The sequence below is a fragment of the Enhydra lutris genome, unplaced genomic scaffold, assembly GCF_002288905.1.
Source record: "Enhydra lutris kenyoni isolate GAN:26980312 unplaced genomic scaffold, ASM228890v2 scaffoldscaffold18, whole genome shotgun sequence".
Classification (NCBI taxonomy): domain Eukaryota; kingdom Metazoa; phylum Chordata; class Mammalia; order Carnivora; family Mustelidae; genus Enhydra; species Enhydra lutris.
The window spans coordinates 24,318,018-24,340,314 of NW_019154102.1; the positions used below are offsets into that span (position 1 = coordinate 24,318,018).

Genomic DNA, 22,297 nt, shown 5'->3' on the forward strand with positions numbered 1-22,297 from the left:
TGCGGCGGGTCTGCTGACGTCAGGGGTTCCTTGGTAAGCTCCTGAGGTAATGGCAGCCTCAGACCCCTGCTCTTAGGGGCCAGTGGTGGTTTGTGGAGGAGGGTGGCGGCACCTTAGACGATCTGGTTGCTGGTCTGGCCAGGGTAGCGCTCAAACCTCCGGTTGGCCTCTTCACTGAAGGCATCACCTACAAGGTGAATGGGTGGCTTAGATGGGGAAACAGACCTGCTGGGGGGAAGGGTGGGTAGAAACAGAGAGGCTGGGAGATCCAGAGGCGGGTGGGAAGACACAGAACCCATGTAGGCAGATGGGAATGATGGTCTTTCCCTCCCAGCCTCTCTGGGCTCCTCTTCCCACCAGATACCAATGTGGCAGTTGTGCACCCAGATGCGGTGCCCGTCGTATTTGCAGTTACATTTCATCGCATTGTTGGTGAAGTCGCTTTCTGCTACTTCAAAGTTGGGGTTGATGACCACCTGTATGAGTGGGGGAAAGGCAGCATAACCCATTGCGTTCCTCAGATCCAAGGGTGTCTTTAACAAATATCCCTCCCCCTTGGCAGCTGGAACTCAGGCCCCTGGCACCTGCAGAATGTAGTTTCCTGGCCTCACATCTGTGATGTCAATCCACTGGCAGTCGATGTCATGCCGGTACAGATCCCAGCAGCCCACAGTAATGCCCTGCTCTCCAAAATTGGCACACTCATACCTCTTGGAGACATCTGAGAGGGATTGGCACATGTCAGTGTGAGGCACGGCTGTGGGATGGAGGTACCGACGTCTGCTCCAGGCCCAACTCACCCTCCTGACATTCGGTGTCTTCTAGACAGAAGCTAGCTTTGTGGCCCTCAGCCACCTTGGTGCCATTGGGGGTCAGGATATCATAGTGAGTGAAGATGTCCATGCTGTGGTAGTGCCTGTGGGGACAAAGGGACCCCTGTTGCCTTCCCTACCCCCAGCAAGCTTGCCCCCTCACCAGGGACCTTGCCCTTCTGCTTGCACGGCTCACCCATGACACTCGTGCCACACCCAGGAGTGGCGCCCAGCCTTGGGCCTGAAGTCAGCTCGTCCCAGGTTGTGGATCTGGGAGGAGAACCGGAGGAGACGCCTGTGGCCATAGGGCCAGGGGGCCGAGCGGGCCGAGCGGGCCAGGCAGTTCTCCTCCGCAGCGCAGTAGAGCATGTGCAGGGGCCGGTCCTCAATGTAGGCCGTCTCCTGCACCAGGGCCGAGTGCAGTAGTAGGTCTGATGCAGCTGCCCCAAGGAAGGAAGCAGAGTGCGGGAGGTCACTGCTGGGGCGGCAGTGGAGGGGGAGGTGGGAGGGACAGATGGGGGTGCTTCTCCTCCCTCTGTGGAAGGGGAGAGGTTGGTTTTTCACAGACAAGGAGTACCCCTTCAGCTTCGAGCCCTCTTTTTCTCTCTAAGGGGGTGGCCCCGAGCCTCCCTTCCCTGGCCTCACTCACTCTCGGAACAGATGACTCCAGCAGTGAAGCGGGTTCCCGTTCTCTTGCAGGCAATGTGGGCGCCATGATGAGCACACTGGTCCAGGGACAGCTCAGACCCTGTGCAGCGCACTCCACTCATCACCACCTCTGTGGTATTCCCTGAGTCCCAGTACCAGGTCTCCTGGGAACATATGTTGGTGTTTCTGTGAGGCCGTGCTGTCCAGCTTCTCGGGCCAAGGGACTCATTTCCACAGTCCTCTGCCCCAAACACAGGCTTTGGAAGCAATGGCCTTGGTTTCCCTCTCCTCACTCACCTGTAGGCCATGGTTGGCATAGCCCAGTCCAAGTTGCCTGCAGACCACCATGGCCTCCAGTGTCCCCCAGTCATCCCCACAGATGAGGCCCCAGCGAAGGGACCCAGCTTCCCCTATTTGCACCTCCACTCGCCCCTCATGTCGGCTGCGGCCCCCACTGAGTCGGATCTGTAGTGACACAGAATGGCAGTTCTGGGTAAGCTTTTGGGGAGGGTAATGGGAGTCCGTAGCAGGCGTGTGGCTGATGAGTGATTCAGAGGCACATATGTGCTGATGAGTGGGCGCGTTGGGTGGGAGCTGCCAGGTGGCGAGGGCCTGGGACAGTGGGCTGGGAAGCTGTCAGGCTGCAGATCATGACCAGGACTGGAGAGGACGCAAGATCCCTGAACCGAACTGGAAAGAAAACTGACCTTGGTCTCTACCCCAGTGTAGGGCAGGTTGCATCTGACTCCGGCATCCCGGCTGTGGGAACAGTCCTCAGCTGTGATGTTCTTGTGGGGGCACTTCCAGAGGGAGGGTTCCTGTCCAGAGCATCGAACTTCACTTAAGTGAATGGCACCCATACCTAGGGTGAGAGGTCAAAGATCAGGAGGTTATAACTGGACCTTCATTGTCTGCCTCGGGGTCTCCTTCCCAAGGGATGTGCCTCCCAGGAGAGTGTGTACTTTCTCCTTCCCTCTTCCACCCATCTTCATCCCCCTCACCCTGCCCCATGCGGGCACCACTCAGGGCCTCTCGAGCACTCCCGAAGCCCAGCTCCCGACACACCACGCTGGCTGCCTGCAGGTCCCACTTGCGGTCACAGACTGTGCCCCACGTGCTGGCCTTCAGGACTTCCACCCGGCCCTCTCCAGGGTGGGCCCCACCCTTTAGACGCACTCGGGTCTATAGAGGAGAGAGACGTGTCCAAAAGCAGTGAATGGAAACAGCACAGAGAGGGCTAAGTGGACCTGGGAGGTGAATGAGATTCTGTGGGAGGGAGGGGGTGGTCTCAGGTCTGTGGCCCACCCCCTGGAGAAAGGTTCCTCTCTGTCCTCAAAGGTCAGGGCTGTGCTTGGTCAGGGGGTGGCTAGGCTGTGGGGACCTCCACCTGGGGTGGGGAAGGTTAGAGTCACTGTCACACACCTCCCCCTGAGGCTTCGACTGTTGTTGCTTCTTCTGGCCACTGGACGCTGCGTAGAGAGGGCCTGGCACACAGCTCACCACCGCAGGGGCCCCCCCAGGGCACCTGGTGGTGTCATTGGCACGATAGAACTCCAAGGAGCAGAGGGAGAGGTGGGCCTCGGTGCCCACGCACGCCACCCCATGCAGACCAAAGGAGTGTTGCTGCCGCTGGGCCAGCAGCCTGGGGGGACAGGAGTGGGTGCAACAGGGTAAAACAATGCTCCTCCCTCTCTGCCCCCAGCCCTCCTCCCTCCATGCCTCCACCATCCCCCAACCTTTCGTGATCATTTCATCCCTTCTTCTTCCCTCTTCTCTGCTGCATTTCCCTCCATAGAGACAAAAGGAATGGGCAAGTTTCCAGGCTGAAAAAGCCCAGGTTACCCAGACAGGAGGGTTCTTGGGGACCAGCGGCCGAAGTCCCCTCTGGACAGGACAGCTAGTCTTGAATTACCTGACAGAAACCTTGCTCCGAATGGCTTTAAGTTGCTGGCCCTAACGGAGGCTGGGGTTGAGGCTGCTGGGCAGAGAGAGTGGGAAGCCAGGACTGCCTGGCTGGAAGAGATGGGCAGGAGGTAGTGGCTGACACAAACAGGAGGCCTGAAGAGCCCACGGGAGCACAGAGCCTTCCATTATGCTGAGGCTAAGAGAATGGAATCAGGGTCAGGATGCAAAGGAGTGAGTAAGTCTTAGGTCTAAATGGCTTCTCTGAGGCCAGAGGGTCTTCCAGGCCACAATTTGATGGGTAGTTATGAGAGGAATATACCAGAAGGACTGGGGCTCGTATGTGTGGGAATGAAGATGTAGAAATGTAAGACAGACAGAAGTTAGAGACCACATGACCAGAGAAGGAGAATATGCACAACAGAATGGTACAGATCTCTCCAGACCTGAGCTGAGCTTTAATAAGGTCGTCTATGGTTCTGCAATTTAAATGTAACAGAAAGAAGGTTCCTTAGCCACCCAAGCATGAAAGTGGGATTAAACTAGAGACATTAAAACTTAGAAGCACTTTTGAGAGAGGCCTTGGGAGATGGAGGGGGCTTGTTTATTGACACTAACAGAATAAAAGATGGCAGTGGGCCGCATGATGACAGCAGTGTCTAGAGAGGAGGGCTCGTAGTGGCGAAGTGGGCCTGTGAGGCTGGCTTGACGATGAGTTAAGTAGTAACGTGCCCATCACTTGATGTCAGAGGAAGGAATCTGACGACGTGAAGTTATTGGCTAGGAGAGGCAGAGAAGAGGAAAAGTTCATACATACAACAGACAAAGGAAGCCTGGAGACTTTACGGAATACCTTTGGTGGCTCAGGATCAGTGGATTCTGAAGCTCAGACATATCAGGTACTCTCCCAAAGTCCTGTGTGGCTGAAAATAAAAGCCAAAGAGGCCACAGGAAAAAAAAATCTCATTCTTCTAAACTTCCTCCTCCCCTTTCCCCACAAGGAACACAGTAAAAGCAGCAGTGTGCACTTGAATTTGGGGTTCAGGGAAGACCAGAGCATGGCCATGTTGGGCACAGAGGACCCTTAGCTAGAAGGCACTACAAGAACACCCCCAAATTCTGAGCTCCTTTGAAGCCACCAGAAAGAAGAGCTGGGGAAGGAGGACCCCCAGGGGACCACTGTGTGATGCTAGAATATGCAGAAGAGAGGAGGGAATGGAAGAAAGGGATAGATTCTCTGTGTCTTCAGCCACTCCTGAAGAAGTTATCAGGGAGACTTATCACATGCAAATGGCCTTTGGAAGCCTACTGAGGGGTATTCACTGGGGTTGGAAGCTTCCCACTTGTTGAATTCCAAAGGAACCCATGAGAAAATTAGGGAACAGGGAGCCTAATTGTGTCAACTGGGCCAGAGACACAGGGACTATAATCGGAACCCATCCCTGGCAAAGGTTCCAGAGGGGACCCCGAGTCTCACCTCCAAGCTGGTAGCACCTACTTTAAAAAAAAATTAATCAAATAAAGGTAAGCTGGGAACATTGATCCTTTAGGCAAACTGAACTTGAGGGAGACACAGGTATGGCATCTGAAGGACAGAAGTGCCAGAGGATCTGCTAGAATTCACTGGGGGAAGAAAAATAAGCATGTGGGACAAGGGTAGTCAGTAGATGAACTTCTATCAAGTCTTGCAAAAATCCTGTGACAAGCGTAATTCCCCAGAAACCTACCTAAGGGCCAGCATCACTTTACATTTCAGTAAATTATCTGGAAGGTGGTTTGCAATAGCTACTGCCGCTCCTCCACGTCTTGGTGGGGGCCTCTCGGACCCCTTCCTGACCACAGCCCCATCGCCCTGACTCATCCTCACTCTGTGCGCTCCCTTACCTCACACCCCACCTGAACTTCATTTACCTCTTGATTGATCCCCTGCCCACTCGGGGTTTGGGTTTGACTTTAAGCTTGGTGAGTTGTCTGAAAAAAGGAGAAAGAAGTTAGTGGCGATAGTGGTTAGGTATGTGGCCCAGGAAGGACCCTCGATGCAGAGAGCGTGGGAGTGAAGTGAAGTGAAGGGGGCCAGATTTTCCACACACACTGATGGCTACACGTCACTGAACTCCATTTTAGGAACTCCGGTTGCTGTGTGGATTCCACAACAGTGATGGGAAACCTAGTCTGTCCAGAGGTGAGGGGAGAGGGGTTAAGAGGTAATGGGAGGAGAGAGAAGGGGAATGTGGGTGAATTAAGGGGTGGGGGTGAAGAGTAGGGGGCAGGAAGCATGCAGGCCGCCGGGGCCGGAGTCCAAGTTATTTGGGGGAAGTATAAGGATGAGGAGGCTTCTCCTCAACTATTGCTACATTATTTCCTCCCTGTGCACCCTAAGATCAAAGCTTGCCCATCCCCATGCCTGCTTCCCCACCCCCTGGAATGGCCATTTTGCGGTTACATCCCTAATTCGTCAGCTTGGGTTCTGGGATGGACATGGATAGGCTGCCTTCCATCCATCCACCTCCTGGGGCCACAGGGGCAAACAGGAGGTCCCGGGGCTCTTGCCCCATTACCTTCCAAGGGGCTTGGGGCGTCGGGCCGAGGCTTTGGCCGCTCGCTTCCTCAACTTTCTGCGAGGATAAGACAATAGCAGAGTCACGATCAGTCTAGAACCAAGTGGGAAAGCCTGGTGCAGCCAGGGCCAAGGGCAAATTTCTTTTCCAACAGGGAAGTTGGAAAGTCAGCGGGATGTTATGAGATACTCCCAAGGCTCAACCCTTCACAGCTGTTTGGCTTCACATGCCCAAAACCAGGCCGATGAGCAGTGGTGAAGCGCAGGGACTCAGGCTGTTAGAGCCCCTATATCAGCATCCACAGAAACTAGTCTGGGGCAGATGGGTCATGAGGACCAGGCTCAGTATCAGGGTTGCTCTAAACCCGAGGGGAGGACTTTGGGGAAAGGTATAAGTAGGAAGGTGTTAGGACTGTTAAGATTGTCAGATTGACTGGGCAAGGAGAGAGCTCTGGCCTGGTTATAGGGAGGCTGACTGTCTTTTATTCTTGGATGTTCTCTGACTTCTGGCATTTCCAGGTCTGAGGCCTGTGGACCAGGACCAAGGCTGGATGTCCAAGAACGTTGAGTTGGTTTGACTGGGGAACATGAGGCCAGGCGGGTTAGGATGACAGCATCCTTCCTGCCTAAATTAAATCCCATATGCTTTAGGCATTCACAAACAGAGCTCAGCTCCCAGACTTACTTCCAGAGAAATAAGTCTAAAACTTTATTTCTTTTTAATTGACCTAAATATTTGACCTATTTTATTCTTCAAGAGGTTGCCTTAAATCTAATGTCTGGAAACTAGGGCTGTCTCTCCTTTCATTCTCCCTTTGATTTTAAAGACTTTAATTTTGCCCCCTCTCTATTCTTTCTGACTGTGCACAGATGAATGCAGGTCTGGCCTGTCTGTTCTTACAAGTTTATGGATCTCTCTGTCATCATCTTACTTATCCCTTCTTTAAACATGTTCTTACTCTGCTGTTTTCTCCTGAGGAGTCCTATCTGGACCTAACATACTGTACGCAGATGCACTTGGGTGTTAATATATAGATTTGAGACAGCGCAGAAGCTGCTTGACTTTTCCCATCTTGGCTTCTTCCTGGGATGTATTTAGTTGGTCTTTTTGCCAAAATATCCATTATGTCCAACATTCCTAGGAAAGTGTGTACAATAACTCTCAGGTCCCTTTCCTGAGACATCACTAAGAGTTTAGAACCTCTCATCATACAAGTACAGTGTGAAACTTTTTCTCCAAACGTCTTTTTCTCAGATATGTCTAAAATGAAATATATTTTGTGTTCTCTTTCAACAATATCTCAATCCTCTGACTAGTACTCAGAAAAATGCAGTATTATCTAGAAATTTAGAAGTACTTCTTCTCTTTGTTATTTATAAGGTTCTTATATTAAAAATCCTATGGCATACTTAGTTATATATAAGGTGCAACATAGATTATATTAAGAACCTGGTGTTTGTTTAGGACCAGTACTGATATCTGTCTTTATTTACACTCCTTCATTCACAAATGTGCTTGTTTCCCCCCCATCATTTGTTTCTTCAACCATCAAACATAAAAACCTACCTACATCTATGTGCCCTCTTCTCAATCCAACCATCTCTCTTCTCTAAGGCCACTACCCCCAATATTTCCGAATTTCATCCCTTAGGATCTTTTTTCTCTTCAGTTGAGAAGTCACGTACAATCTCTCCTCAACTGAATCATTTTAAACATGTTCAAATCTCTCCTACACACACACACACCCACATACACCCTCCACCCCATTTCTCCCCCCTTCTTCATTGAAAGCACTGTCAAGAGTTGTCAAATGCTCCACTTTATATCCTCTCTCTTACCACTCATTCCTTAACCCACTCTTCTCTGGTTTTCCCCATCACTCTGCGAAAATAAATCTAGTAGACTGTTTCAGTCTTTACCTTATTTACCTCTCAGAAGAACTACTGTTCTCTTCTTCTCTCCTTCCTTGGTTGTCCTAACACTCCCAGTCTGGTTTGATTCCTAATTCTGTTTACTCTCTCTTGGTCTTATTCACAGGCTCCTCCCCTACCTAGGCACTTAAATTTTTGGAGCCCTGTCTGAGGCATTCTACTCAGTCCATATCCTCTCTTTATTATGTTCTCATTTATACCTAACCTTGTATATTCCATTGCATTCTTGAAGTTTCTACTTAGATGTCTCAAAGTGTTCTAAAATGTAATGTAGGTCCAAAAAATAAACCCATAATTCTTTCAGTAAAATCCACTCCAGAAACCTAAGAGTTAACCTTGATACTTCTCTTTTTGACTTCCAAAGTCAGTCCATAACCAAGTCCCGTCAGTGTTACTTCCTAAACATCTCTCCAGTCCATCTGCTCTTGTTCTTCTCCAAACCATTCTCAGAAATGCTGCCAGAGTGATCTTTTAGAGCCCCAAAACCTCATCACAGCTTCTCACACCCCTCCTTGTGAAAACACTTCAGTTGTTTCCCAGGGCTTTTATTATAAAGACCCAAATCCTTAATGTAGCCTGTAAAGTCTTCCACAATCTCTCATCACCTCTGTGTTCTCAGCACCTTGCACAGTGCTTTTCAAATAGTAGGAGTTCAATAAATAGCTTTCAGCACTAAAGCTCTTAGAACCTCAATTTCTTTGCCTACAAAAGGACAGTAAATGATTCAATTATCTTTACATCCTTTTCCTCTTCTAAAATTCTATAACTTTCACGTGTTCTAGGGCAGAACTATAAAACCAACTTGAAAAAATGTTGAGTGCATCATATTCTGATTTTCTCGTTCTCAACATCTTACTGGCTTCCTCTAAAAGCCAGCCAATGTATCTTCTTTCTCTAAGGAAGGTGGAGTTCTTCGTAATGTCCTTGCCTCTCCTTTAGGAGGGTATTACCTGTGGGAATGCTCCCTCTGTCTGATGTGACCTGTGAAAGGCAATCTAGATCATATCCCCATCACAGAATCTCCCAGGACTCCTATAACCCCTTTTCTCACTACAACTGATCTCTCTACTCAGTATGTGTCCTTCTCCAGCCTTCATATCCCAGATTCAGTAACAGTTTGCAATGTCTACACAAATATTCCCAATCTCTGAATGTTACCTCAGACCTTGCACATCTAGGGATAATTGCTGGATCTCAGACTTGCCAAGGACGGCTCACTTGGAAAGCTGGTGGGTATTACCTTGGAGCCCAGAGATGACTGATGGCACACACCATCCTTCTTTCCAGCAGCTTCAGGGTCATTTGCCATGTGTCTTCTCTTATTTTCTGCTACCAGTCATCCTACAGCTCTTCACTCCCTCCCTCTTGGCTGTCACCCTCCAAATCAGCTTCACTTTTGTAACAAACTCCTAACTAGCCTTACTGCACCCTGAACCTCCACCCTCCAATTCACTACTATTGGGTAAACTTTGACAACACTGGCCTTATTTTATCAGTGTTCCACACAAATACTTTTATTTTTAATTTTTCATAGAATAAAGATGAAACTCTCCAATATGGCATGAAAAGCGTTCCATTTTCTGGCTTTTAAGTATCTAGATCTTTCTTCCATTATTTTTCGGCACAACCTTCTACTCTAGTCAACCACTTTTGAAAAATATCCTCATCACTGTCCTCTCTGTCTGGGTCAGCAATGACTCCATTTTGCCAAATCCAGCTTTTGTTTCTCAGTCCTTGTGCTTTTAGACCCATCAGCAGCACTGAATCAGGTGATCACTCGCTCCCTCTCCTTCTTGAAGCCCGTTACTTGGCTATAGGCTACCACACACCCCTGGTTTTCTTTCTACCTCACTTTACTGTTTGCATGTTCACTCTATCTTCCTGATCTCATAACATTTAAGCTCTCAGTTCAGTCCTTGGACTCCTCTTTTCCTATTTACACTCACTCCCTTGGTGACACTGTCCAGTTTCAAGACTTGTAATACTTTTATTCAACTGAACTCTAGAGTCATATACCCAATTGCCTACTCAGCCTCACCATTTCAATGTCTTAGAGAACATCAAAATTAACGAGTCCAAAACCAATTAATTATTCAATGTCCCCCACCTCCTCCTTGCACAAAACGTCCTCCACCCACTGTCTTCCTTATCCGAAAAGGCCAACTCCATACTGAGCTCAGGCTCAAAACCTTGGAATGAACCTGAACTCCTCTCCTTCTCTCGCACCACATTAAATCCATCTGCAAATCCTTTTGGTTCTACCTTCAACCATACACACAGTGTGATCACTTTTCACCACTCTTACTGGTCGCCATCACCTCTCACTTTCTTTACTTGGCATTCAGGAGACAATAACCCCCTAATTTATTTCTCTGCCTCCCTGACTCTACTGCATCCCTTACGGTCCATTTTTAAAGCAACCAAAGTAATACTTTAAAAATGGAAGTCAGATGTCATACCTCTGTTTAAAACCTTGTCTTACACAGAGAAAAAAACCAGTCTCCCAAATGTCCCTACATGATTGGGCTCCCCATTCTTTCTGGATCTCTTCCTATATCGTTTTCTCTCTTGTCGCCTCAGCTGCAGCACAGTGGCCTCTAGGAGCCCAACAAAAGTGCTTTCTCTCTCCCTCCACCCCTCCCCTGCCCCCTAGGATCTTTTATGATCTCTCTTCCTGTAAATGTTTGGCTCAATTTCTACACAGTTTGTGCCTTAAATCTTTTCTTGAATGATGCCTTTTCAAAGAGGCCTTCTCTGACTGCTTTATCTAAAACTGCAATCCCACTTCCAACTTTCTAACTCCTTCCTGCCTTATTTTTATCGATTACACTCTTTGCTATCCTTGCATTTAAAATTTTTTCTATTTTACAATTCTTCCTTAGTCCATGAGATCAGGGATTTTTGTTTTGTCTACTGTTGAATCCTTTTGTCTACTGTTGAATCTCTAGTGACTACAACAGCCCCTGGCACACCGTAGACACTCAATAAACAAATACTGAATGAATGGATCTCTTCACCTTTGTTCATGCTAGCCTTGTCACTTGAAATCCCTGCTTTTTACATTGTACTAATCTTTCAGAACCTGATGTTTGCATTAGGGAAGGTGAAGAACAGCACAGAGAAAGAAATATAGTCCCAAGACAGATAACAGTGAAGGAGTACAGCACATAGCTATTTTAAAACCGTTTGAGTCTCTAGACCAGATAAAGTATATTACTTGGAGATGAAAGAACTTTTAGATGTGCAGACTGCCAAGGCAAGGAAAATTTGAGCAAGTTTGGAGAAGACCAGAGGTTGGATAATGTATTGACTTTCAAAAAGAAGAAAAAGGATTCCTTAAGCTAAATAATAACACTCTAGAATACATTATTAAATGGAAAGTTTGTGAACAGTGAGGAAAATATATGGAGATTCTTAGAAACCTAGAAGGATTTCAGTAAAAATTAGCTCAAACCACCATGATCTCTTTTTTTGACAAGATTACTAAATTGGAAGGCTGGAGAATGGCCATGAACATAATATATCTGGATTTTAAGGGAGACTAACAAAATGTCCCATGATTTCATTATAGATAAAATGGTGAAATGTTGGCTACCTCATTGTAGTGTTCAGTATGTTCCCAATTAGTGGAAAAAACATTTCACAACTAATGAGTAAAGACTTGATGAGTAATGAAGAGTTAGACTTTGGTTTTGAACCTTTCAACAATTTTAACAGTCACTCCGATGAAGGCAGAAAGCATAGCTATCTTGTACATCCTTGAGAGGAAGCTGGGAGGGATGGCAAATTGAAAATAATGTCAAGATTCAGGATAATCTCATGGGTTCATCGTGGCTTTGTAATGGATTTTCAATGATGTGTCCAACTAATTTAATAGGGTAAACTCAACATAGATTTAGGTTCAAATAGGCTTTTCTGTTAGGATCAAGGATAAGGAAAGATCTGAATTGGTTTTAGATGACTACCAGTTCAATATGAACAGTGGGGTGTTTGCTCAACAGAAAGTCAATACCAAGTCTGGGCATGCTCTACCCAGAGTTGAGCATTTCTACTGTACCCTGCCCTGATCAGACCGTATCTGAAGTTGTGTACCCAATGCAAGGTCACCTAGAAGTCAAGAGGTCTTTCTGCAAAGCTCAACTAACGAAGAGCTGAAAACAATTAGCATTTTAGCCCGCAAAATAGATTACAGAGAGACTGTGAAGATTCTAAACTCAAAATGACGGCAAAAGATTCTCCAGGGTAGCCAGGCGCTGTAAGCACAGAGCCGTTCACGTATGGGATCCGTTACTCAGGAAGCCAGCGCATACACCCCGGCTCTAGGGCAGGTGGAGAGAGCAGGGCACCTCCGCGGAAGGATATTCCGGAACACTTGCCTAGGCGTCCCGGGGGCTCCAGAGGACTTCCGAGGGCAGGGCCCCACCCTCCCCACGCCCTCTGACCCTCAGGGATTCCTCCCCACGCCCTCTGACCCTCAGGGATTGGCCCTCTGGCGGGGACACGCGCGCCCAGCCCCTCACTGGACACACCCAGGCGCCGCCTCCGCAGGGCGCGGCCGCGCGCTCCCTGAGCTCGCCCCGGGGTCGCGCCCGCGCCGTAACCGTAACCGCCCAGCGGACCGCCGGCCGCTGGGCGTGGCCTCGCGAGGCTTGGCGCGCGCCCCGGGACGCGGAGAGTCTGCCTGCCAACCGATGGCTTCATGGGCACCGGCCCACGCCCCGCGCCACTCGCCCCGGCTGCGAGCCCCAGAGAGCCGAAGCCTTGTTTGCCCCAGTTCAGACCCGCCCCGAGGAGCCCTTCATGGTCCCACAAGATTTCTCAACTCTCCAGTTTGGAAAGGGCCTCCATATTTCTCCACTGCTGCACAGCCCCGGACCCTCCCTGGGGTCGAGACACCAACCCTTTTAGTAAGCACCCCTCAATCCCAGCCCTCTCCACTCAGCGCCCACATCCCTTCACCTGTAAAAGGCCGTGTTGACCCTCTTTTCGCTAGGGAAGCCCAGCATCCCGCAGACCACGTGGCTGTTATGGGCACTCCAGCCTTTGTCACACACTTGCAACCAGCCGTCGGGAAGCTTGACTTCGACCAGTCCCTCGGTCACTGGCAGGGGCCGCCTGCCCCGTCCCACGGCCGGTCGAAGTCGCACCTCCTCCACTTGCAGGTGCTGTTCTACCTGGGATAGGACCACAAGCAGAGGAAGGAGTCTCAGTAGCGCCTTTCCCATGTCCTCTCACCCTCACAGACCCCTGATCAGTGTGCTTGCTGTAAAGCCCATGGTGAGTAGGCGCTGGCACAGGGCTGAGAGGCATGCCTGCTCTCTGCAGTGAACTGACTCTCCTGGACCGCGAGAGTGGAAGGGCATGTGCTCTGAGAAGCTATTGAGGGTGCTGAGGAAGCTGAGGAAGGAGCGCCCAAGTCGGCCCCAGCATGGGGGAGCAGTTCGCGGAAGAAGTGGTGTGGAAGCAGTAGGAGAGATTAGGAAGGGAGATGTTCCCAGAGAGCAGGAACATCTGAAGGGAAGGAGACCAACGGATGCCCTGGGGACCAGGGATGAAGCTGGAGAGGCTCATGCCAGGCTTAGTGATGTGAATGCCAATGCTAAAACAAACCTGGGCTTTAATATGTCTAGCTCTATTCTTTGTCCACACCCTGCTAAGCTTCCCACTAACCCAAATTAGCTTGTGAGGCATATGGGATCCCTTACCCTCTAGTATCCCCTCTACCCACATAAACCGCCCTGGCCATCCTGGGTGGGATGTGTATGTTGTGTGTGCACGCATATGAATGGCAGACCTCAATGACATTAGAATCTGAGAAGCCAGGGAGGCGCTGGTCCTTGCAGATGACTCCTGCATCCTCATCATGGGTGCAGTCACTGTTCCCCCAGCCCCGGGAGGCACATTCAGTCACACTCTGCTCAGTCCCACTGCAGCTCAGGTTGTCCAGCCAGATGCGGCCTGTGGAGAGAGAGAGATGGGGGAGAGAGAGACTTGTGGAGGCAGGATGGGGGTGGAGGGGTTGGGGATGTTGGGGAGAGTGAGCATACAGGCCTCACGTTTGGCCAAGATGATCCCATTTTTCAGCTAAGATAATGGGTGTGCAAGAGACAGGACACCCTGGGAGGAAAGGGAGCACAGGATTGATGGAGGGCCAGTGGTGATCTCAGGGATACTCGAGAAGTTGGTACGGTAAATAAAAAAATTGAGACTCAACACTGAATTTCTGATCAATCCTGACCTATTCAGTGATAGCTACAATTAATCAAGTACCTGTTGAGTGTTAGGCACTCTGCCATGTATCCATACACATGATTATTCTTAGAGCTGCTCCCATTTTACATAAATTGGAGTTCAGAGAAGTTAAGTAACTTGCCTAAGGCCACACAGCCAACACATGGGGACTTAGGGGTTTAAGGCATTTGTGAGACTTGGAAATCTAAGATCTTTTCACCCAGCCTCGCTTTCTCCCATGGGCCTGCCCTGCCTGTACTGCCACATTGCCCCTTTTCTTTCTGCCTGGACCACATTGAAATGAATATCTGACTTCTCAGAGTTGGATGGACCCAAACCACATGGGACTCCACCCAATGTGACTTGTCTGTCACAGCCAATGGCAAGGACCCATCATGCATGTCCTGACAGGACTTACCCAGTTTCTGCTGGGATGCCTACTTCCTGTTCCACCAGGCCACTGGAACCATCACAGAGTTCTCATGACTATGATTTTCCCCCACCAGGTCTGATTCAGACCTTTGAGGCCATTCAGAAAACCCCCTCAGCCAAATGACTGTCTTCATATTTGAAGACAACCTTCAAGTAAGTGCTCTCCAAAGCTTTTTCTTTTCACATCAAACACCCCTGGTTCCTTCAGCTATTCCCTCTTGAAACTTGGCTTCCAGTCTTTCACATCTGGGCAGCTCTCCTCTGAAAGCATTTCCGTTTTCTACTGTCTCTCTTAAATGTGGCATCTACAAGGGATACTTTATTCCAGAAGTTGTCCAGCCAATGGGAAGTGGGAGATGTGCTGCAGACTGCCTGGGCTTCTGGCCATTAATCCTACTGTGGGCTCATACAATGGAAGCATCTTCAGGTCTCAGAATTCCTCCTACGCTTCCCCCACCCCAGTTCATGTGGTAAGAGTTTACACCTTGTTCTTAGTCAGTTCCAGCTTGCTGGTTTCAGCTCTTGCCTATAATTTGATTTTGTCAGCTGCAGTATCTGTGATCCCTTCTGTTTGGGACATCTAGACACCATTTATCTGCTCTCAGCTTTCCATCAAACCAACTGTACTTTACTTGTACAGGGCTTACCTGTAGCTGTGTCCTAGCATGTGTCTTTGTGGAATCATACATAGGCAAAAGAAAAGAATTTAGTGATCACCTAGTCATTTTGTACCTAGGGTACCTGAAGTTCAGAGAAGGCACTGAGCAGCCTAAGGTCACACAGGCCTGAGAAGTGACTGTCAACCATGGGTGTACTTGACACTGGCTGTTTCTGGTGTCCTGGCTTCCCACGCCTGCCCTGGTGTTCTCTCTCCCTGCATCAAGGCAATACCTCGGCCACACATGGAGCCTTGCTCACCTGTTCCAGGGCCGTATTTGGCACTGTGGGTCCAGCCCGTGGCCTCTGTGAAGCCCAGCTCCCGGCAGAGGACATGGGCAGCCTGCAGGGTGAAGTCGTCATCGCAGATGGTGCCCCACTCGCCAGATCGCTGGATCTCCACGCGGCCCTCAAAGGGCTTCCGGGGGAAGCCAGCCAGCCGGAACCGCAGCCCCTGGCTCCCAGGCCTCTTCTCGGGGGCCGTGGATGGGGACGGAGCTCCTAGGCAGGAGCAGCACAGCAGGCACAGCAGCAGCCCCCATGGGCTCCACTGCCAGATACTGACAGGTCGCATGGCAGGGAAGGCCTGGGTGCCCCAGAGAGAGAGTGTGTAAGACAAACCAAGACCAAGCCAAGCCTGGATCCCAGAGAAAGGTCAGGAGAGGAAGAGAGACACTGAAGGACAGAGACAGAGACCGTGTGAGAGAAATACAGGGACCCAGGGACTAAGTGAGAAACACAAATTCAGTAAGAGCAGAAACAGAGTCCGAGAGGCACCGACCAGGGAGGGGGGAGTGAGAGGGAGAGAGACAGAGACACAGAGATAGAGAGGTTCTCTCTCAGCATCAGTTGTTCTGTCCCACAAGGTCCTTCCCTAGCTGTCGTCATCACCTCCATTATCCCCACCCACTGGTCTAAGAGACCCAAAGATCAAAAGACAGCGATTAGAGAACAAGAGGCAGAGAATGTTTGAGAGGAAGAGATAGACTGAGCAAGAGGAACACCCAGACAGGATGTGAGAGGAAGGGAAACTGTGGGAAAGAAAGGGGATTAAACAGAAAGAGACCCTAGAGAGAGACAATGTGGAAGACAGATAGAAGGTGACCGTGAGAGAGGCGGCATACAGAGCAACAGAGAGACGCAAGCAACAGGTAAGGAGAGGGCCTGGCCAAGGAGGGGTGACGGCAGGGATCCAGAGATTCCATTCAGCCAGTCAGAGGACAGATAGCTACTGATTGTGGAGAGAAGCAGGTGAGGGGGCTTAGGAGCCCCTCAGACCTTAGGTTCCCTGATTGGCAGCCAAGCCCAGAGTCCTGCCTGGGCAGATTCCACGGCAGAGCCCAGGGTTCACGGGGAACCCCCTGCACACCCTATCCACGCAGGCTCTCACATGCCCTGCGGGGTCAAGGGGCCCAGGAGAGCCAGGCCTCAAGCTGGGAGGGGTAATGGGGTGGGGTTGTCCAAACCTCCTGCCAACACTGCCATCGCTGTCACCGGGCAACCGGAGGCCAGGGCACCAATCAGCTCCTCAGCCAAGGCCTTTCCTCTGTCTGGGACTGAGAACAGCCCCTCTCCAGCAAGGGGCCCCCTGAACATGCTTTCCCCAACTCAGACAAACAACACAACAGGACAGCTTTGTTCTGGGGACATTTTGGCTTGGGGGCCCAGGGGTAGGGCCTCATAGAGGAGCCTCCAGCCCTAGGGCCGGCGGCTGCCCTATTTGGAGCACCCTGCAGCCTTCTACCCGCCAAATATCTGCCCCTCTCCACTCTTCTTGTCTCTCTCTCTCTCTTTTTTAAAACAATGATAGAACCCTCTGTTGGTTGGTTTCCCCTCGACCCCATCCTGCATCACCCCTTTTCCGTGGTCCCGCCACCATCCTCTCCATCTGAAACTCCCCTTCCTCCCGCGGCAGCGTGACTCCCCCTACCTTTGAGCGGGACTCTAGGGGCTGGGAGAAGAGTCCAGGTCCTGGAGATCGGTCCTAGGACTTCCCAAAAAAAGTGCTCGGCCAGGGGAGACTGGACCCCCCCCCCCCCCCCCCCCTCCTTTCGTCCCTCCCACGTCCCCTTGAGCCCTCCCACATTCCGCCTTCTCCTTCGATTCCTCCCTGGCCAGTTCCCTCCTCTTCTTTTGGTCCTCCCCTCCCCCGTGGAGCTGGCCGCGGCCGCTCCACCTCCCCCCACCCCCCACCGCCGACCCTCCCCGGCCTGCTCAATGAAGCTTTCTTTTCCCGCGGGTTGGAGGCCGGGCAGCTGCGGTCAGGGAGCTAAACACGGGAGAGGCCACGGGGCCGCAAACCGGCCGGGGCGGCGGCCCTTGCTCAGCTCCGGGCTCCGGGCAGCCTTCCAGTCCCCAGCCCCCAGCCCTTGCTCCACGTCCCGGGCTCCGCGGAGTGTAAACAGCCGGACTCCAGCCGGGCTAGGGGCGGGTCCGGTCAGGGGAACTGAGGCGATGAAGACCCGCATAGTCCCTCCAGTGCCCCAGGGTGCCCACTGGCATTTTCGGGGTGACGTCACGGCCCTCACTCTGATGTCACGTTGAGCATATGACGTCCTACGCAGCCCATAAGCCCAGGCGCCAGAGCCTTCTGACCGAAACCTCAAGGTTTTTCGGGGTGGAGCCTCTTGTGCGCGTCCCAGGGCTGTGGGCAGGGGTCTGAAGGTGGTGCACCGCACAACTTATCTCAGGACCCCCTCCCCTTTTTGCTGCTCTCCTTGCTCCCTCTTCGCAGTCCGCGGGGGCCGGGGGAGGGGCGGGAACGCCTCCGGTGGCCCGGCCCCGCCCCCGCCCCGCCTCTAGCCCGCAGGGCCAGGAAGCGCGGAAGGAACCGCCGGGGGCCATGGACGGAGCCGTGATGGAAGGGCCGCTCTTTTTGCAAAGTCAGCGTTTCGGTACTAAGGTAGTTGGGGGCAGGGGTTGCGGAACCCCATCAGACTTAGGAGTGGACTGTAGAGCCCAGAGGGAGGAGGGGGAGGCAGCGGGTTGGAGCGCGGGCCGGGAGCTGGAGAGCCCTATGACGTTCCCGCGAAGTTGATTTCACACTCGGGAGAAGGTCCGCTGGCCTCGGGGTATGCCCTCTCTGGTTCTGGGGAGACTGAGCTGCATCCTTATGGGGAAACTTCGCCCCCTGTCGGGAAGCTGCAGACCCGAAGTCGGCCCGAGTCGGTCTCTCCTTTCCCGTCGGGGCCCGTACCGCCGGTGCTCGCCCGCTCCCTCCCCAGTGTTTCTCTCTTCCCAGAGATGGAGGAAGACCTGGGCGGTACTCTATCCTGCCAGTCCCCACGGCGTAGCGCGGCTCGAGTTCTTTGACCACAAGGGGTCGAGCTCTGGAGGCGGCCGAGGGGGCTCGCGCCGCCTGGACTGCAAGGTGATTCGTCTAGCGGAGTGTGTGAGCGTGGTCCCCGTGTCAGTGGAGAGCCCCCCTGAGCCTGGCGCCACAGCTTTCCGCCTGGACACCGCGCAGCGCTCCCACCTGTTGGCGGCGGACGCGCCGTCCAGCGCTGCGTGGGTGCAAACACTGTGCCGAAATGCCTTTCCGGTGAGTGGGCCCGGGCTGCCCTAGAGGGGCTGGGGCGAAACGCACCGGGCCCTAGAGGCGACGGGGTTGGGCGGTTACAGCAGCAGAGCGCCTAGGCTGGCTCGGTCCCTGGGAACAGCGGTGAGGGAATTGCAGGGTCCACGATACTCTCTGTTCTTACCCCAGAAAGGCAGCTGGGCTCTGGCGCCTGCGGAGAACCCACCCAAGCTTTCTGCCCTGGAGATGCTGGAGAACTCGCTGTATAGCCCCACCTGGGAAGGTAGATGCCTGAGATGCCTGGGCAGGGATGGGGTGGAAAGGAAGGGTGTCCTTAGGAAGGGAGTGATAAAGAAAGGTCAGGGACCCATGGTAGGAAGCTCCTGAAGCTGGTTTCCAAGTGACTGTTTGGACAACATGTCCCCACCTCCCCAGCGTCCTAACCCACTAGTCCAGCCAATCTAATTGTGTATTCCTTCCAGGATCCCAGTTCTGGGTGACAGTGCAGAGGACCGAAGCCGCTGAGCGCTGTGGCCTGCAGGGCTCCTATGTGCTGAGGGTGGAGGCCGAGAGGCTGACTCTCCTGACCATGGGGGCTCAGAGTCAGATACTGGAGCCGCTCCTTTCCTGGCCTTACACTCTGTTGCGGCGCTATGGCCGGGACAAGGTGCGGGGGCTGTCAGGGAGCACCGACTTTCTGGGTTGGCTGTGGGGTGGGTGGGTGGGGCAGGACTGGAAGGCAGGAAGCTCTGTCCTCTGGATAATGGTTCCTTGCTTAGCCCATGACCCCACCTCCCTCCCCAGGTAGTCTTTTTTTTGTAGATGCTCTATACTAGGGCAGGCCCTGTGACTCATCTTCTTTCATGGCTCCTGGTAACGTGTTTTCCTCCACATCTTCTTCAGGTCATGTTCTCTTTTGAGGCTGGTCGCCGCTGCCCTTCGGGCCCTGGAACCTTCACCTTCCAGACCGCACAGGGGAATGACATCTTTCAGGCAGTTGAGACTGCTATTCACCGGCAGAAGGTCCAGGGAAAGGACGGACAAGGGCAGGATAGTCTCAAAGCCGATTCCCATGAAGGAGAAGTGGCAGAGGGGAAGTTGGCATCCCTGTCTGGCCCTCAGGAGCTCCTTCCCACCGTGTATGCTGAACCCTTAGACTCCTTGCGCATTCCTCCAGGCCCTTCCCTGGATTCCCTATACTCAGACCCCCTGGACAGCACCCCTGCTCGGGCAGGGGAGGGAGTACCGTTCAAGAAATCTCTTTATTGCGACTTGTACGAGCACGTGCAGCAGCAGTTGCTGAAGGCCAAACTGATGGATCCCAAAGAGGACCCCATCTATGATGAACCCGAGGGCCTGGCCCCGGCTGCACCCCGGGGCCTTTATGATCTGCCTCAGGAGCCCAAGGATGCGTGGTGGTGCCAGGCTCGGATGAAGGAGGAGGGCTACGAGCTCCCCTACAACCCTGCCACTGATGACTACGCTGTGCCACCGCCCCGGAGCACAAAGCCCCTCCCCGCTCCCAAGCCCCGGGGCTTGGCCTTCCCTGAACCTAGAGCTGCAGCTGGTGGTGGCAGCAAAGGCCACAGCTCAGACACTGTCCTGTACAGCCAGGTCCAGAAGAGCAGAGCCTCAGGGAGCTGGGACTGTGAGCTGTCTAGAACAGGGGCTGACAGGACGGGGGTCAAGTCAGAGGGCTCCACATGACAGGTGGGGCAAGGCTGGGGTTGCTGATAGGACCACCATAGGAAGGTGGCACTGGGGATCAAAGAAACCTATTAGAATCTGCAGGGACCAGAAGGCTGGCCGGTCCTGTGTAAGCCAGCCAGGGGACTGGAGGGATCAGGGGAGTCAAGGGGAGGATAATCAATCTCAAGTCCTGGAAGTGGGACAGTTGGCAGGGGTGAGGGTTGGGACCTGGGAGAGACCAGCACCCCCAAGTTATCCTCCCCAAAGGAATGGACAGCTGCTGGACTAGGTCTGTGAAAAAGGGTGCTTGGTCTGAGTTGGTGCAGTTAGAGGGGCCTGTATGGAGGCTCTAGGGTGATGCTGGACTGTGCCCGGATCCTCACCCCTGCATTATTCTTTGCAAGAGACCTAGATTTTAAGAAGTTTATTCTCATTAAAGTCAGCTTGGGTTTAAGAGGTCTGTGTGTGTGAATAGTCACAGAGGGGCATGCTGGCAGGGTGTGCTGGTTGGGTGTAGAGGGGGCCAGAATGTACCAGGGGCCAAAGAAGGAAGAAGGGGTCCCAGGGAGGTGAGTTGAGCAGTGTGGTGGGTGAGAGCCTGGGTGGTCCAGTCAGGTCCACTTGGGCTAGAGTCTGTTTCTGGGACGCTGGGTGAGTTGTATAACATCTCTCACCCTCAGTTTCTCTCAATGCCCCTCTGTAAAATGGGAAATCCAACAACAGACTCTACTTCACAACGTTGTTTGTGTGAAAGGAGTTAAGTTTCTCAAGTATTTAGTGCAGTCTGAAGCACAGATTAAGCATTTTATAAATAGTGGTTATTCCATGGATGGGGAGGGTCAACAGAAAGGTGGACAGGCACGGAGAGAGGAGAATAGGAAGGGAATAGCTGTTCTCCACACCATCTTTCCCTCCTGTTCTCAGCTATATGACACCACCTGCCCGAACACACAAAAATACACACACATGCGCTCATATAATTATGCACACATGCACACACACTTTACCTATAAGTACTCAAGCACCAACCATTTTTTTCTTTGAAGGTTGAAGGGAACTGCTATGTGGTGGGTGTAGTGGGAAGAGCACAGGCTTCAGAATGAGGCTTAAATTTCAATTGTACTTATTTTTCATGAGCTCTGAAAACCTTGTCCTTGCCTCCTGAGCTCCAGTTTCCTGACGTTGACCTGACCTCATCTACTTGCTCACAGGGAATTACAAGGAGAAATTCGGGGCTGGGAATGCTCCTAACAATGGTGGAGACTTACTGGGTATTTAATCTTCATCTGCGTTAAAGGTATCAAATGATCCAAAAGAAAATGAACTCCTGCTTGGAGAAGGATAAAGTTCAGGTGTGTCTCTTCTGGGCCTGAGTGGTGGGGCGGGGCTGGTGGCAGCACTGAAGACAGAGGAGGGGAAGGCTCTGTTTCCCAGTCATCTGGAACTCACGGAGGCTCAAGTGGACAGAAAGCAAGTCTGACCACAGAAAGCCATTCACTGTATGAGCCTTCGTATGGCTGTGGTTGAGCAGGGCAGGGGGGTTCTGGTGCTGGGGACTCAGGGTCCCCAGGAATACTCCTCCTCATTCTCTTTCCCCGCTTCCTCCTTAGAAGGCCAGAAGAAGGCTTCTGAGGAAGACTTGCTGGCTGCTGGCATATGGGGGGCTCTCCCAGGGGTTGGAGTCATAGGCAGGGGGGCCACTGTGGCTCGAACTCGGTTTGTCTGTAACTGCCCAGCCTGCAAAGAAAGCAAGCAGACTTCTCTGAAGCCCAGACCACAGTTCCTGATATCCTATCCTGTTCCCTGTTCGGCCTCATGTCCTAATTCCTTCCCATGCTCCATGAGTGACAGCCTCAAGCCCCAGGGCAGTTGAGTCCCCTGGGCTCCTCTCCACAGTGCCCATCTCCTGGCTGAGGGTCC

The 22,297-nt window shown here is 52.2% G+C and overlaps 2 protein-coding genes across 9 annotated transcripts; one reads left to right on the plus strand and one right to left on the minus strand.

Moving 5' to 3' along the window:
- Positions 1 to 109: 109 nt before the first annotated feature.
- Positions 110 to 17,216, minus strand: LOC111148181 (lysyl oxidase like 3). 5 transcript variants are annotated; one of them, XM_022504633.1, is made up of 15 exons: positions 15,433 to 17,216; positions 13,646 to 13,809; positions 12,811 to 13,025; positions 5,921 to 5,977; positions 5,274 to 5,333; positions 2,883 to 3,102; positions 2,462 to 2,642; positions 2,168 to 2,322; positions 1,758 to 1,925; positions 1,462 to 1,624; positions 1,009 to 1,252; positions 801 to 916; positions 585 to 721; positions 365 to 476; positions 110 to 187 (listed from the first exon to the last, which is right to left on the minus strand). In XM_022504633.1, exons 1-15 carry the CDS (start codon positions 15,743 to 15,745, stop codon positions 114 to 116), a joined length of 2,379 nt encoding a protein of 792 aa, XP_022360341.1. In that variant the 5' UTR covers positions 15,746 to 17,216; the 3' UTR covers positions 110 to 113. The 5 variants fall into 5 exon arrangements, with proteins under 5 accessions (XP_022360341.1, XP_022360343.1, XP_022360345.1 ...); XM_022504635.1 differs by lacking the exons at positions 5,274 to 5,333; positions 5,921 to 5,977 and having other exon boundaries at positions 15,433 to 17,215; XM_022504636.1 differs by lacking the exons at positions 5,274 to 5,333; positions 5,921 to 5,977 and having other exon boundaries at positions 124 to 187; positions 358 to 476.
- Positions 17,217 to 17,991: 775 nt separating this feature from the next.
- Positions 17,992 to 21,118, plus strand: LOC111148037 (docking protein 1). 4 transcript variants are annotated; one of them, XM_022504399.1, is made up of 6 exons: positions 17,992 to 18,073; positions 18,224 to 18,226; positions 18,413 to 18,712; positions 18,878 to 18,971; positions 19,171 to 19,355; positions 19,592 to 21,118. In XM_022504399.1, the coding sequence occupies exons 1-6, from the start codon at positions 18,014 to 18,016 to the stop codon at positions 20,393 to 20,395; spliced, it is 1,446 nt and encodes a 481-aa protein (XP_022360107.1). In that variant the 5' UTR covers positions 17,992 to 18,013; the 3' UTR covers positions 20,396 to 21,118. The 4 variants fall into 4 exon arrangements, with proteins under 4 accessions (XP_022360107.1, XP_022360108.1, XP_022360109.1 ...); XM_022504400.1 differs by lacking the exon at positions 18,224 to 18,226; XM_022504401.1 differs by lacking the exons at positions 18,224 to 18,226; positions 19,171 to 19,355 and having other exon boundaries at positions 19,592 to 19,674.
- Positions 21,119 to 22,297: the final 1,179 nt, after the last annotated feature.